Source organism: Ochlerotatus camptorhynchus, unplaced genomic scaffold, assembly GCF_037179485.1.
Source record: "Ochlerotatus camptorhynchus isolate MF236.1 unplaced genomic scaffold, CSIRO-AGI_Acam_v1.1 ptg000302l, whole genome shotgun sequence".
NCBI classification, from domain to species: Eukaryota; Metazoa; Arthropoda; class Insecta; order Diptera; family Culicidae; genus Ochlerotatus; species Ochlerotatus camptorhynchus.
Window position 1 is genome coordinate 313,124 of NW_027040790.1, and position 14,682 is coordinate 327,805.

General features: G+C 37.9%; 1 protein-coding gene across 2 annotated transcripts in view; it reads right to left on the bottom strand.

The window, feature by feature from the left end:
- The window catches only part of LOC135707039 (phospholipase B1, membrane-associated-like), a 69,336-nt gene that overhangs the window by 13,665 nt on the left and 40,989 nt on the right, over positions 1–14,682 (bottom strand). For both annotated transcript variants that reach the window (XM_065228762.1, XM_065228763.1), the window contains 2 exons: positions 9,814–9,992; positions 8,672–9,232 (listed from right to left, as the gene is read on the bottom strand). In XM_065228762.1, the coding sequence (XP_065084834.1) occupies positions 8,672–9,232; positions 9,814–9,992 (740 nt within the window). The remainder of the gene's footprint in view (positions 1–8,671; positions 9,233–9,813; positions 9,993–14,682) is intronic.

Here is a 14,682-nt window from a genome sequence, read left to right on the forward strand (position 1 = left end):
CAAAGTTGCTTTCAGCTATAATTTTGCCGAATACCTTTATTTCTTCAAACAAAAAAGCTAGAATTCGTTGTGATAAAAAATAAGGGCCACTGTGCAATGAGGTCAAAGAATACATACAAAACTGCTCTATTTGTAAGCAGGTGAAAGCTGCCTGCGTTTCGGACATCCAATATATGTTCATTTCATGCAGGTTGTATGTTTGGTAAATTATGGTCGAGAGTACAAAAAAATGATTTAACAATTTTTCTTCTTATCCGAGAGGAAAATTGTAACCGATTCAATTGAAATCATAACAATGGATGTTCATATCACAGAATTTCTAGATTTTGACATTATTTCCTATTAAATAGCTTTTGCTGGTTCTTATTGAAAACTGCGAGTAGTTCATACATTACAATAAAAATAAAAATAAGTATTGTTAACTTAAACTTAAAAATAGTTCAACCGCCTAAAAGCAAGTGCCTTTGTTGGAGTTTGTAAATGGAAAATTGGTACCGCCACATCTGGATCCGGGACGAAAAAGGAGAGGAGGATATTGAAAAAGGAAAAGGATGGAAGATTGAGGACTTCGATAACAGATGACCAATTGAGCCACAATCATTCAAGACGGGACTGGTAAACAGTGTTCGGAAAACCATTCTCAAATCTCATTCATTGAGCCTCCTTGCGAGAATAAACTCACGTGCGAATGTGGCAAACAAAATTCACGCTTGAGATTCTCATGCATATTCATGCACTCAAACTCACAACGACGAAAAATCAATCCAACTTTGAACTCATAAAAACCACTCAAACGTCAATTGATACCATGGTTATGCATGTTTCGTTAGTTCTCCAACTTCTGATGCACAAACAAAAGTAATAACAATAAATAACGCCAATATAAAAATAAATGAATTTTTGAAATTTGAATTTGCCAATATAAAAATAAATGAATTTTTTACGCCAATATAAAAATAATTTGAATTTTTTCAACATAAAAATTAAAAATAAATGAATGTAAACTCATCGGTGATTTTTGCGACGTTGAATTTTGCAAGGCAAATCTCATAGGCGCATAAACTCTTGCATGAGTTTTGAGTTTTTGAGTTTATCCGAACATTGCTGGTAAACAAACCAGAAGTCTAATTAAAACCCTCGCAATTGAAAGGTTCGGCCGATACGGTATATTGACGCTCCGAGGAGCAGCATTGAGAGTTGATGATTAGATTACTTTAATGAGTAATCCGTAATGAGTAATTGGTTCAATCACAGAAAAGTTCGTGATTGTGAGGTTCGTTTTGAACCACACTACACGGTACGAGGTTAAGAGGATAAACGTTTCACTCACCGTACCATCCTGCTGCACGCTACGCTATTTCCCAGCGCGTCAGCAGGTGAATATCATCACGAACACATCAGTTTGCGATCCACGGCTAACGATCCGTAAAGCGATTCGACCGACAGAGGCCACTAGGATTCGGCACATATCTCCACTGCCATCGCCGTCGTTTATTTCACCCCTCGAGATCGCCAGCCCCATTGGGTAATTTTGGTGAACCAACCACAACTGCCCCCAGCACTACTGGCAATCAGGGAAAAAGGCTTTAATGTACGCAATTCAAACTAAAAAAAAACTCGAATATCGTATTCCTTTTGCATTTAGCATGTTCGTCAGATGAGGATTTATTGTCCGCTCGTTATTTAATTTCAGCACAACAAGGTAAGTAATCCGTTGTTCTGGGTCATCCCGAGGTCAGTGGTCGACCCTGAGAAATTCAAATCCAGAGCTGTTACAAGATTATTAAAATTTGATCCGTGAAATCCGTGAAATCCGCAACTTCAAATACCCCAAGTAATAATTTGGGTTTTATGAGGGTTCTGTAGATCATAATTTAGACTTGTAGAATACTACAAAACCTCGATAAAACTTTCAATGTTACTTGGGACTAATCAACGAGCGATAAAAAACGGTTTTCATTGCTTAAAAATACCGTTTATGTTACTAATACATGGCATTTCAAGCTTATTGCTTATAGCATATTAGCTGTTTGCTTGCTATCAACCTAGTATTTATGAAGTGCTTACCCATTTTAGGTATTAGTGACCACGATTTAATCTGTATTGACTATAAATTCAAAATCTCAAAAACTACACCCGAAACCTATTTCCATCGCGATAACAATAACATCAACCACGATTCCTTTATACGGGATTTACAATAATTAAATATGGATGCTATCTATTCTTATTGTGATGTAAATGACAAATTGAATAATGCACAATTGTCACACATAAACCGTTATGCACCTTTAACCAGAAAACTGGAAAGCTACTCTTCAAATCTGTTCAACGTCGCTTTCTTCGTTTTGCGCTTCGTAGACTGCCCTGGAGAGATCCGCTTCGGCTGCCCAGCTACGAGAGTCTCTGCCAACTGATAAACCTTGAACCTCTTCGGATTAGAAGGGACACCAACAGAGCTTTGATTATCGCCGACACTCTACAGGGACGAATAGATAGTGAGGCTATCCTAAGGCAAATTGACCTAAACGTGCAACCCCGACCACTCCGTAACAACCTCATGCTGAGACTGCCACTGCGTCGCACGAACTACGGGGCATATGGTGCGATTTGCGGACTACAGCGTGTGTTCAACAGAGTCGCATCTGTATTCGACTTTCACCTCACACGTGATGCGCTTCGTCGGAGATTCTCATCTGTTTTCGCCGGCCGCAGCGAAAATTAGTGTATTTCCATTTATGTTTTTTTACATTCTGACCATGTTGCTTTGTTTTTCTTTCTCTGATTGCTTGACATGTAATTTTACTATTATTATTATTATGATTAGTATTATTAACATCATTTGGGCTACAGCCAGCCTGTTGATGTATGGCAACAATAAACAATAAACTCCATGGCTTATCCAACATGTCCACAGGATGTTCAAAAATCGTTCAGAAGCATATGACTGTTGGAAATGCGATAAAAATAATGCTAAAAAATGGTACAATTTTGTTAAGCTACACAACATTACTAATCGTACGGTTAAAAACACTAAACGTGAATACTTTACTTCCTAAGTTAGTGCAATTCTTCCAGCTAAAAAACTTTGGAATAATATTAAGCGAGTCGGGTTTAAAGGTTCAAATACGAATGGCACTGCTGATTCATTGAATTATTATTTTGTTTCACATTTTGCCCCATACATAATCGTTTATTGAAACTGAGCAAGTTGATGAACTTTATAATAATTGTTTATTCAGAGGTATTACTAGTAACGATATTTTGGAAGAGTTTGCGTCTGCTTCATGTGATTCTGTGGGTACTGATCTCATTCCTCTAAATATTTTGAAAGTGTCTTTACGTGTCACTCTACCTTACCTCACAGACTTATTTTATGTTTGTATAACTCTCTCTCTCTCTTCTATCTCTCTTATTCGCATTTCAAGCTTATTGCTTAGCGCATATTAGTTTATTGCGTGCTCTCAGCTTAGTGTTCTAAATGCACTTCCACAGTTGTTAATTGAGAGCTTTCGATGCCAATACCAATGCATGAATTTGTATATTGTGAAGCAAGCACAATGATACTCTATGCCCAGGGAAGTCGAGATGACCGGAAACCGAACCCGCCGCTTCCGGCTTGGTAATACCGTGCCTTTACTGACTAGGCTATGAGGCCCCTGTATTTTTGTATAACCACTTCAGAATTTCCATGTTCATAGAAAGTGGCTAAGATTGTTCCTATTGGTAAGATTGACAATCCAGCTACAGAAAAGGATGATCGACCTATTAGCATATTTTGTGCTCTGTCGAAAATTTTTGAATCAATTATATCCAAACAACTAAACGAATATCTTAGTAATCATAATCTGCTATGTTCTTTACAATCTGGTTATCGTAAGAACTACAGCGCGATTACAGCTCTCATAGAAATTGAATACAATTTAAGAAATGCTCGCCCCGTAACGTAGATCACCTTTTCGTGGTACGTTACGGGATGTAATATCTACCACCGATTCCAAGTCCTGACTACTTCAAACTAGGGGAACAGGATTTTTCAGTAATCCAAGGAACACATCTTAGCAACAGGTAGATCACCTTTTCGTGGTACGTTACGGGATGTAATATCTACCACCGATTCCAAGTCCTGACTACTTCAAACTAGGGGAACAGGATTTTTCAGTAATCCAAGGAACACATCTTAGTCCTTGTTACTTTTTATGTCTTGTTGATAGTGACAAGACTTGGCTTTGTCCACCGAGGATGATCTTGAAACAAGGAAAAAATGAGTTAGTTAGTCTTGGTCTATGTGATTCCTAATCTTCTATTCGTTGTTCCCTAGTTTGAAGTGTTTAAGACTAGAGTTCTGATGCATGGTCATTATCGGTGTCATTCCTTAATTTTGTTGCTAAGGAATCCAATTTTGACTGACAAAGGGGCGCGCTTTTGGAGGATGTTTCAACACTCCAAAGGGTATAAAGAGCGGGACCTTTCAATTAGAGTCGGATTCTTGCGATGAAGGCAAGAATGACAACTGTAAAAAATCGAATACTTCATCATTTCTCAATAGTGATGGGGTAATACGATATGCACTAAACTAAGGACACGGGATATACTTCAATAGATCAAATTACTGGTTGCAGAAGTGTTAAGTCCCGAACAGAGGAAAACAAAAATTAAAAATGCCCCTGATAAGAAAATGTTAACCGTGATGGCGTTTTTAGATTTCGGCAAAGCTTTTGATTCAAGTGATCATCGGAAACTCTGCAATAAACTCGCTAGTTGTTTTAAAATTGGTCATTCCTCGGTGAATTTAATTAAATCATATTTGGCTGGCCGATCGCAGTATGTTGAATTTAATAACATGCAATCCAATTACTCAGGGATCCATCCTGGGACCCCTACTTTTTTATGTTCATCAGTGATATGCCCAACGTTTTATTAAATTGTAAATTTCACTTATATGCAGATGACTATCGATTATACATCTCTGGCAAATTGAATAATATTTCTGAAACTATATCATTATTAAATAGTGATACAGAAAATATCTTAAAATGGTGTGAAAGTAATGCTCTTATTTTGAGCAGGGCAAAAACACAAACTATTATTTTTAGATCAAATTGAACTGGTATTCAGGATATCCCATTAGTTAAAGTGGGTGGTGATATCATTATGTATTCTGACACAATTAAAAATCTTGGTATTGTAATGGATTGCAACCTCAACTGAAATTCTCAAGTCAATGCTGTGTGCAGCAAAGTTTATTGTACGCTTCACTCCCTAGTTTTTTTACGTCACTCCACGCCTCAACATATCAGACTTCAGCTGGCTAGATCCTTGATCGTTCCGTTATTTTTGTACGGGGATATTCTCTTCAACATAACTTCTAAGACAAATACGAAGGCATAAAACATGGTATTCAATGCCGTTACCAGATACGTAGACGCCCTGTAAAATACGGTCATATTTCTAACTTTTATAATTTATTACTCGGCTACAATTTCATCAACTACATGAAACTTAGAATGTGTATTTAAACTTTTTAAATTTTAAACGAAAGTCCGTTATATCTTCGAAACTTTTTTATTGACTCACAATCTTCTAGGTCAAGTTTTTTAATTATTCCAAGATGCTCTACAAAAATTTTTATTGAATCGTTTCGCTATCGTTCGATTCGATTATGGAACGAGGGAATGCAAGACAGCAGGAAGTTTAACAACATTCAAAACCTTATGCATCAACTACTTCAGTTAGGTTAATATCGGCATCGGTAGTCTAATAGTAGCATATACTCTGAAAATCACTAGTAGATTAATTGAGCTATTATTATTGTATTGTATAAATAAATAAATAAATAAAATGAATTTTTATTGAGGACTTTCCATGCCTGTACAACCCTATACTCAAGGAAGTCGAGACATTTTCCAGCCTTAAAAAATAAAATACCGAACGGGAATTGAACACAGCTTCTACCAGCATATACTTGCTTCGTAGCAGCACCTTTACCGACTGAGCTAAGGGAGTATCGTTTATAACCTTTGAAAAAGGAATAAAAAAAATTAACAATGTATCATCTTCAGTTATTTATGATCGTAATTGAATAAATTATGACTAGTGAATATAATAAACCACATAGTGAATATAATCTAACACATTATTTAAAATCATTTATGCATTTTCATTTTAAATGCAAACTAACTTGAAAATGGTACACATCCAAATCTTAATCAAAAATAGGGTGCACAGAACAAATTACTATGCAATAAAATTAATTTGAGGTTTTCATTTTATGAAAAATAATACGGAAAAATTGAGTTTTGAGTGAATTTAAAAAAATAGATTTCTAAATTCCGATGATAGTTCAAACACAATTTTGAGGAAAATTTCTAAGGAATACTGAGCAGAAGTATTTCAAGGATATTTCGGTAATAATTTTAAAAAAATTAAAAGGGATTTCCGAGGAAACTATGAAGAGCATTTCAAAGAATTAATGGGAATTGTGAGAAGAATTAAACAAATTCCTATGGTAATTTCATGGGAGTTACAGAAGAATACAAAGTGTATATTGTTGAAAATTTTAAGTGGTTTTTTCAGGAGTATTTTTCAGAGAATTCCTTGAATTATTATTAATATGAAGCGCATTGCAGAGTAAATTCAGAGAGAATTGGAGAAAATTATAAAAAAAAATCAATATTTCCACAATTGGACACAGAAAAAGGTCAATATTCAAGGTTTGAAAAAAAAAAATGGAAACCCTGAGATTTAGATTTTCAAAGATGTCATGCTTAGAAAATTTAATGAACCTAGATTTAGAAAAATCTTCATGGTTTAAGATGATTTATTTCAAACTAAATATTCCGGACATGGAGGGGAGATTACAATCTTTGAAATGTATTGTTACGAACTTGAAATTAATCAAATTCCTGAAACTTCATTCTTCTAATTTTGGGATTTTGTTATTTTTTCCCGATGTTGGCTCATAATTTTGGAAATGTTGCTTTTGTTCAATATGAATTAAAACTAAGCATAAAATCGAAAGCCATCACCAGGTAAAACGGGTCATTAAAACAGATTTTTTTTTGGGTTGAATTCATACCTGTGTATGCCTGAAGCGAGCTTGATCGTAGCATCGCCTCGCATTTTGGAGATTTCAATTAAAATATTACATATAAATTAAATACTGCATTTCCAGATTTCAGTTCCATTATAAAAGTTTTAGTGTAAGCATCTGTGCTGGTGTTCATACTTCAAAATATGTTCCTATTATCAATGGAAAACTGGATAAAACTTGAAGAATTCTTAAAAAAAACTGGAAAATTTTGAACTTTAACTGTTTTGCAGGATGGGTTAAGAAAACTGGAAGAATCCAGATTAAACTGTTAAATGTTGGCATCACCTTGGGCATCGCTGCTCTGTGCATCATAATACACGATAAATAGAAAATCATGATAATTAAAAAAATGAAATTTAATGTTTCCGCGATTTTCACGACTGATAGTTCAAATCCGCTACAAATCAGTGACATTCGCGAAATTCGCGGCTGTTGTAACAGCCCTGTAAATTATAAGATGAGCTAGTGAAAAAAGAGGCGTGTACCCTTCCCCGACGCCCCCCCCCCCCACCCAAAGACAACTTCATTGGCTTGTCCAGAGGCTAGGCGATCTTGGATGTGGCTCTTTTGGTCCGTCACTTTCAACACAATTGAAAGTTTCATTCAAATCGGAGATGGTCACGCCAGATTTTAGCTTTTTCTAGCAGATTGTAAATGCTTCTATTTGGCATAATGTCACCTTATCTACTGACTGTTGACCTGATTGCTAACAACATAGAGGCTTTTATTTAAAGATATAACTCTTGTGGTGTAATAAAATTTCTACCATTTCATGTATGATGACCCTCCTGTACGCTTTCACAATGGATATATTCCTGTACTTGCTTTTTTGCTTTTGCTGTAAGTTGCTGTATGACAATTCCGATGTGCACGGTTAGTGGTGCCATCCACCCACCGCCTTTTTCAACAGTCTTTCAACCAATTAAGCTCACTTTTTGTGAGTGTCAAGTTTATGGTTGGCCCTAATCACATAGACGAAACCACCCATCGTGTGAACTAACAGCAAAAACTTAAAAGCAAGTACGGGAAGAAATCTAATTCTTTGTATTACATCAAAAGTATGTTGTCTAACACTTATAGTTTACAGAGTTTACTGTTGAATAATTATCTTTCCATTACAACAGAACCCAATTAACTGTGTTCCAATACAACTGTCGAGGTCTAAATTTGTTCGTTAGCCTCTTGGATTGCAAGCATGAATTGGTAAATTTTAGTGCCTTTCGCAGCACACATCAAAGACATCCGCTTCGCCTAAACCATAGATGACACCAAACCCCTCAAGGAAGAATAGCTTGACTATTGGTTTGTGTACACAACAAGCGCCTCTCATATTATGCATTTTTCAACGACCATCACTTGCTTACTTGAATGACAAACAGATCACGTTGGTTGACTGAATGAGCCATTTCTTGAACTAAAGTGAGAAAAACCTACAATAAGGAAGTGACTCTTCCAAGACGGTCAATATTATTCATGCTAACATTTGAACAGCATACAGACATGGAAAATATTTCTCGACGCAATTAACGGCTCACTGCAGTCATTTAAATAATTCGAATTCAGGAAATTTTTACTCACCGAAATGTGTGTCGACCATGGCTGATAGACCACAGCAAACTCGTCCAACCGACGAAACTCGTCCATCTGAGATACTTCCTCTTCCACCTTGATCATGCCTTCCTGGATTGCTCGCCACCTCTGTCTGGACTTATCAGTCTGATTGTATGCTTTCCCGACCCAGCAGGAACATTCTCCGTGATGCAAAGTATGACAGATTCCCGGCTTCGATCGCGTTGATATGACCGTGTCCACCGATGGCACAGAGACCACATTCACAAACGTTCTCGGCATGTTGTCTCTCAGATAGCGAAGCGTCCGGATCATTCGCAATCGATGCTTCTGCGGAAGATCTTCCGGACGTTCCATGGCACATACGAACGAACAGATATCGTTCCCTCCTATAGTGATGGTGACCATTTTCCAGTCCCATTTGAAATCCACCCGTCGATCGGAGCGGATTCGTTTCACCAAGGAACGCGCCATAAATGGCATATCGTATGAAACTGCACCTATTTCAGCCATGTTGAACTGCGTTTCACGGTGGAAAGGATAGGAATCACCCAGGGAGTAACCGACAAGCTGTAAAAGAGATGCAACGTAAGTTGATTAGGTTTCAAAGTTCATCTCTCTCGGCGCTCAACTTGTGACATTTTTGTAAGTAACCTTTTCCGGTCATCGTCGTAAAGTGTGGAGACATTACATAAAGTCAACTTTTATTGGCAACTCAACATTTTGTGTCGCGACTGCTGTTGCTAGGTACGAAATGGCACATGGTGCAAAAATCAACATTACTTAATCATAATTGCGTGAAATGCATTTGACGAATACTAAACTGGCACGATTCGATGATAAGCTTCAAATTGTGTGCCACGGTGAAAATGGTAACGAAACATAATCGCCTGTCTGAGGACGTGTAATTAAATAATCGAAAAATAGCTTATCATTTTTGGGGCGTACATGATTCAAGTGAGCCACAATTTTTTGGAGCGACTTTTTGTTGTTTAATTAAATCATAGTGGCTTCAGTAGCTGAAAACAAAATAATAATAGCACCAATCAACTGTAACTTTCGATTGAGGAATCTTTCCCATCCATCGGCCGGCCGGCTATTTAAAACTACTACATCAAATCCAATTCGTTTGGCCCAACACTGTACCTTACCTTTGGATTGAATTCTTTCAAAATGTTCGGTAGCGTCGTTACGTTGCGCCAGTTCCATTGACCTCCGATGCTCCAAGCAAGGCCGCGGTTTTCCATGTACAGATCTAGCATATTGGAGGATGCCGCACCGCTGGCTGCCGTAAGAGAGTCTCCCATGGCGGCGATCACGTTGATGTCACCTGTAAACGGGCAGGGAATGGATGAGGTTTTGTTTATTTCGGTTGTGTGGTTATTTTTTCCTTGATTGGATAGTAAAATGTTTATGCAGTCTGAAGTCTGCTCATTAATTAATAGTAAATAATTTGGCGAAATCGAATGACAATCAATCACTAAATGCTATAATAAATGTTGGTAAGCGCATGTGATCCTTGAAAGAAAAATTTAGCATGTTGAGCAATAAAAGCAAAATAGATAAACTTTATATTTGAGCGTAACATTAACCACGCTTTGAAGCACAACGAGTTAGAAAGGCAATCTCGTGAGACAAAGTGTTCAACTTCGAAACGAAGTGTTCATCTAAAATGGTCTGAGTTAAGAGTAAAACACCTAAATTTATACTTCTATGCACAGTGAGACCAGTCTGAAAAAAGACGGTAAAAACGCTTTTCTCACCTTTCCCGATGTTTTAGCGTTTAGGCGTTTTGTGAAAAGTTTCTTGAAATGTTATTCTGCATCTTTTGAATTATACACATACATTTTTATTAAGGTTGTATTACACTTATTAAAACTAAATGGCTCTAATGTTTGATTGGGCCCATCGCTAAACATCTGCTATTTATCAATTGTATCTAGATGACCACGTCATTGGGATAGTACTAATGGATATTGATGGTCGCTTTTGAAAATTTAGTCGATTGCTGAATTTATGTATGGGCTCAAATTAGGAGCATTTAGGCCGACATTACATCCGTGATGGCGAAGAGCAGAGCTCTATCGACGCCCGCTGAAAAGTATCCAGACAAGTTGAAGGTCATTGTGAAGTGACTTTTTTCTGTTGCACGATCAAACGTCATGACCATTTACACCGTACGACGAGACATCGCCGAACAATTCTCCAACTCGTGGCAGTGGCGAAAGGGTTGAAGGCAAAGAAAGCTCCCGGACGGATGGAATCCCCAACGAAAGCGCCAATTATGGAAGAAACAGATGCTACTGATGCTGCCAAAGTCAGGAAACCCGCCAGGGGATCCAGGCTTATATACTTGCTGGGAACACTCGGAAAGCTATTAGAGAGGATCATCCTCAACAGACCAACGAAATGCACGGAGAGTCAACACGGATTGTTGACAAGACAGTTTGGATTCCGGAAAGGTAGATCAACGGTAGATGGAATTCGGACAGTGGTCGATAGAGCCGAGAAGGCATCCAAACAGAAGGGGAGAGGAGACTGATTTAGTGCAGTGATAACAATCGACGTCAAGAACTTATTCAACAGCGCCAGCTGGGAGGCCATCTCCGAAGCACGAAGGACTCTGACAACCGATGCAGGTACTGAGGAGCTACTTCCAGAACCGAGTTCTGAGCTACGAGACAGAAATGGGACAGGGATCGGTGGGCGTTCCAGAAGGTTCAGTCCTTGGTCCAATGTTTTGGAACGGAATGTAAAATGGCGTGCTCACACCCAAGCTGCCGATGGAGTCAAGATCTCTGGCTTTGTGGACGACGTCGTCTTAACGGTAACAGGCGAGACGCTGGAAAAGGTACACATTTTGGTGACGGTAGATATGATTGATAACTGGATGCAGGGAGCAAAGCTGCAGATACCTCATTGGTCAGTAACGTCTCCAAGCGCGTGTTGAAATACCTGGGAGTGATGATCGACGAATATGTGCCGAGTGTCATCAACACGGCATCATGCCAAACAACTCTAGACCAAGCAGTAAGAGTAAGAGGCGTCTTCTGGTTAGCGTATCTACGTCGATACTTAGATACAGCCTGGGTTGCAGCGCTATTTACTAACCGGAATCACGAGAAGTTAATCGTAAGTTCAGACTCATGGTCATGCGAGTCATGAACGCGTACAGAACCATCTCGTCAGAAGCCATCATCGCCGGGATGATCCCTATTGGCATCAGTTTAGTGGAGGACAGGGAGTGCTTCCAACGGAAAATGGTGACAATAGAGTCGATGGCTAAGTGGCAGCAGGAATAGGACACGGCGGAAAGCTGTAGATGGACCCATGGACTTTTACTGATACGCTCAACCTGGGCGAACAGAAAGCATGTGGAGGTCAACTTCCACCTGACTCAATTCGTATCTGGTCATCGTTGCTTCAGGCAGTACCTATATAGTATAGGAAACGCAAGATCACCCCTCTGTCCAGAATGTGGAAATGTGGAGGCTACACTGAAGCACGTAGTCTTCGACTGTCCTAGGTTTGAAGCAGTGTTAAGAGAGATGCCTGCCCTTAATGTGTAGAATGTCGTTGATGAAATGTGTCGAGAGGAGGGCACCTAGAATGTCATCAGCAGGGCAGTCACGTAAATTCTCTCATTCAAAAAATAAATCACATTTCCAATGGAAAATATTCATTAGAATTTCACATAACTTTCATGTGATCTTATAATTGGGAATCGTACTTCAAAATCACATGAACCTTATGTGTCTTAAAAATGTATGTGATTTACCACATAGAATTCATGTGATCATATGAATGTTATGTGAATTTAAGATAAAAATCATTAATTTTGTTATTGGAAAAATATCATGTGCGTTCCCAATGGAAACTATATGAAAACTTTTTTCGATGTTGGAGCTAAAACGTAAGTGGAGAGACGGTCAGCGAGCTATCAACGCCAGCTAGCGCTGTGATTAAGCAAATTGCATGAACAGCATGAAACGTAAAACCTTAAACAGCTGTAAAAGCCCCGAGATTAAGCTTAACATCTTTTTTAACTTCAAATATTGATTTTTGATTGGTTCGAAGTCAATTTAGGACTGACAAAATGGTTGACATTTGTTGTTCTGTTTGTGGCAGTAAATATATTTTTTTAACTAGTTCATTTATTTACTAGACTCAGTCGTGTGTGAAACTTTGCGGAGCCAAAAATCAGTAATGCTTGAATTTACATTTTAAACAGCAGTAGTTCTAGATTAGTATTGGGTACCAATTACTCGTTGTGGGATCGAGGCTGGTTGAGTATTCATTGAAGACGCCGAAGCCAGTAATAAGGTGGCTTTATATTCTGAGAGGAAGCAAAAATAACAATACTCAAGAACTGAAAGAATAGTCATTTTATTCAGTTTAATTAGGTCTTCCGGGTGAGCACCCCACCATGTCCCGGGAATTGATCGTAGAAAGTTGATCCTTTGTTGACACTTTTGTTTCAAATACTTTGTGTGGGTACCCCAAGTGCATTTTGAATCAAACCAGACTCAAAGGTATTTGAAGGTTAAACATTGGGTAATGTCTCTGCACAAAAAAATTAGACGCAGTTGGGTTGGAAACCACTTCCTTTGTAAACATTACCAATTCAGTATTTTGCAGTGAAAACTCGATCCCTAAATTTATTGCCCATAAATACAGATTATTAAGGGAATTTTCCAATGGTCTTTGCAAGATTTCCGCACGTGGACCTCTCAGGGAAACCACGGAATTGTCTGCAAGCTGTATAAGCGAGCATCGATTATGCAAATTGTCTGGCAGTATGTCTATGGAAACATAATCAAATGCGCCCTTGATATCCAAAAAGACTTAAATCAATTGCTCCTTGTGCGCAAAGGCCAGTTGAATATCAAAGGAAAGCACCGCTAGACAATCGTTCGTTCCTTTACTCTTTGGGAAACCAAACTGCGTATGTGTAAGTAGATTGTTTGATTTAACCCAATGGTCAAGTCTTGATAGAATCATTTTTTCTAATAATTTCCTCAGGCATAGACATAGAGATCAAACGGTAAGAATTGTGACCAGGCATGTAGCGAGCCTTTTTACAAAGTGTTATCATCGAGGTTTCTGTAGAAAGCCCATCGATAAAAGTACGCCAGTAATTTTGTTTCTTTGCTTTTAGTAAGTTTCTAAGCTTTTTTTCAAGCTTCAGATACTTTTCAAAAAGCTCAGATCTTTCATGTCTACGATAATCTTTAAAGGCATCGGATTTCTCAAGATACAACTTTGTGCATTCGTCATCCCATCCAGGGGTGGCGGGTCTTCTTTTGAAGGATGCACTTGGAACACGTCGTTTCTGAGCTTCTAATGCGCTTTAGTAGATTAGTTCGGTAAAGAAACGATACTCGTCCAATGGTGGTAGAGGATCGGTAGAATCAATATCAAGAGTTACCGCCGGTATAATTTTTTGCCAATCAATGTTCCTCATGAGGTCAAAAGGAACTTGAATTGACTGATCTGTTTTAGACCACCACTTTTATTTGAAGTAATGATTGGTAAGTGGTTACTTTCATGGGGATCATATGGCAGTAAATATATTATATGTAACTTTTTAACATTTGTATTTAAATGTATCTTGTTATCCTATTAACCATCATTGGTGCAGTTAAAATATACTGATGTATACAAATAAAAAAATATTTTTTAAATTGTATAGAGCTCATGCAAAACATCATTAAAATTTTGAAATCAAATAATTTACGCAAGAAGGGACCTATCCCCTCCACCTTTAATCATATTTTGTAAATGTTTTTTTGTCATAATGCAAAACATATCAACATTATTGCTGCAGTAATTTTCTCATGGCAACTTCATTATTTTTTCTTAAATCGAAAACAGCAAATGTGAAACTACCGGATAGAAAAACAAGCAACTATCTCTCTTTTGGAATGGATTTTCTGCTATCCAATTCGTTCAGAGCTTAGACCTTTTATTTAGATAGATGGTGAGATTTCTGTCTTTGGACATCGCTAGTCTTCTTCATA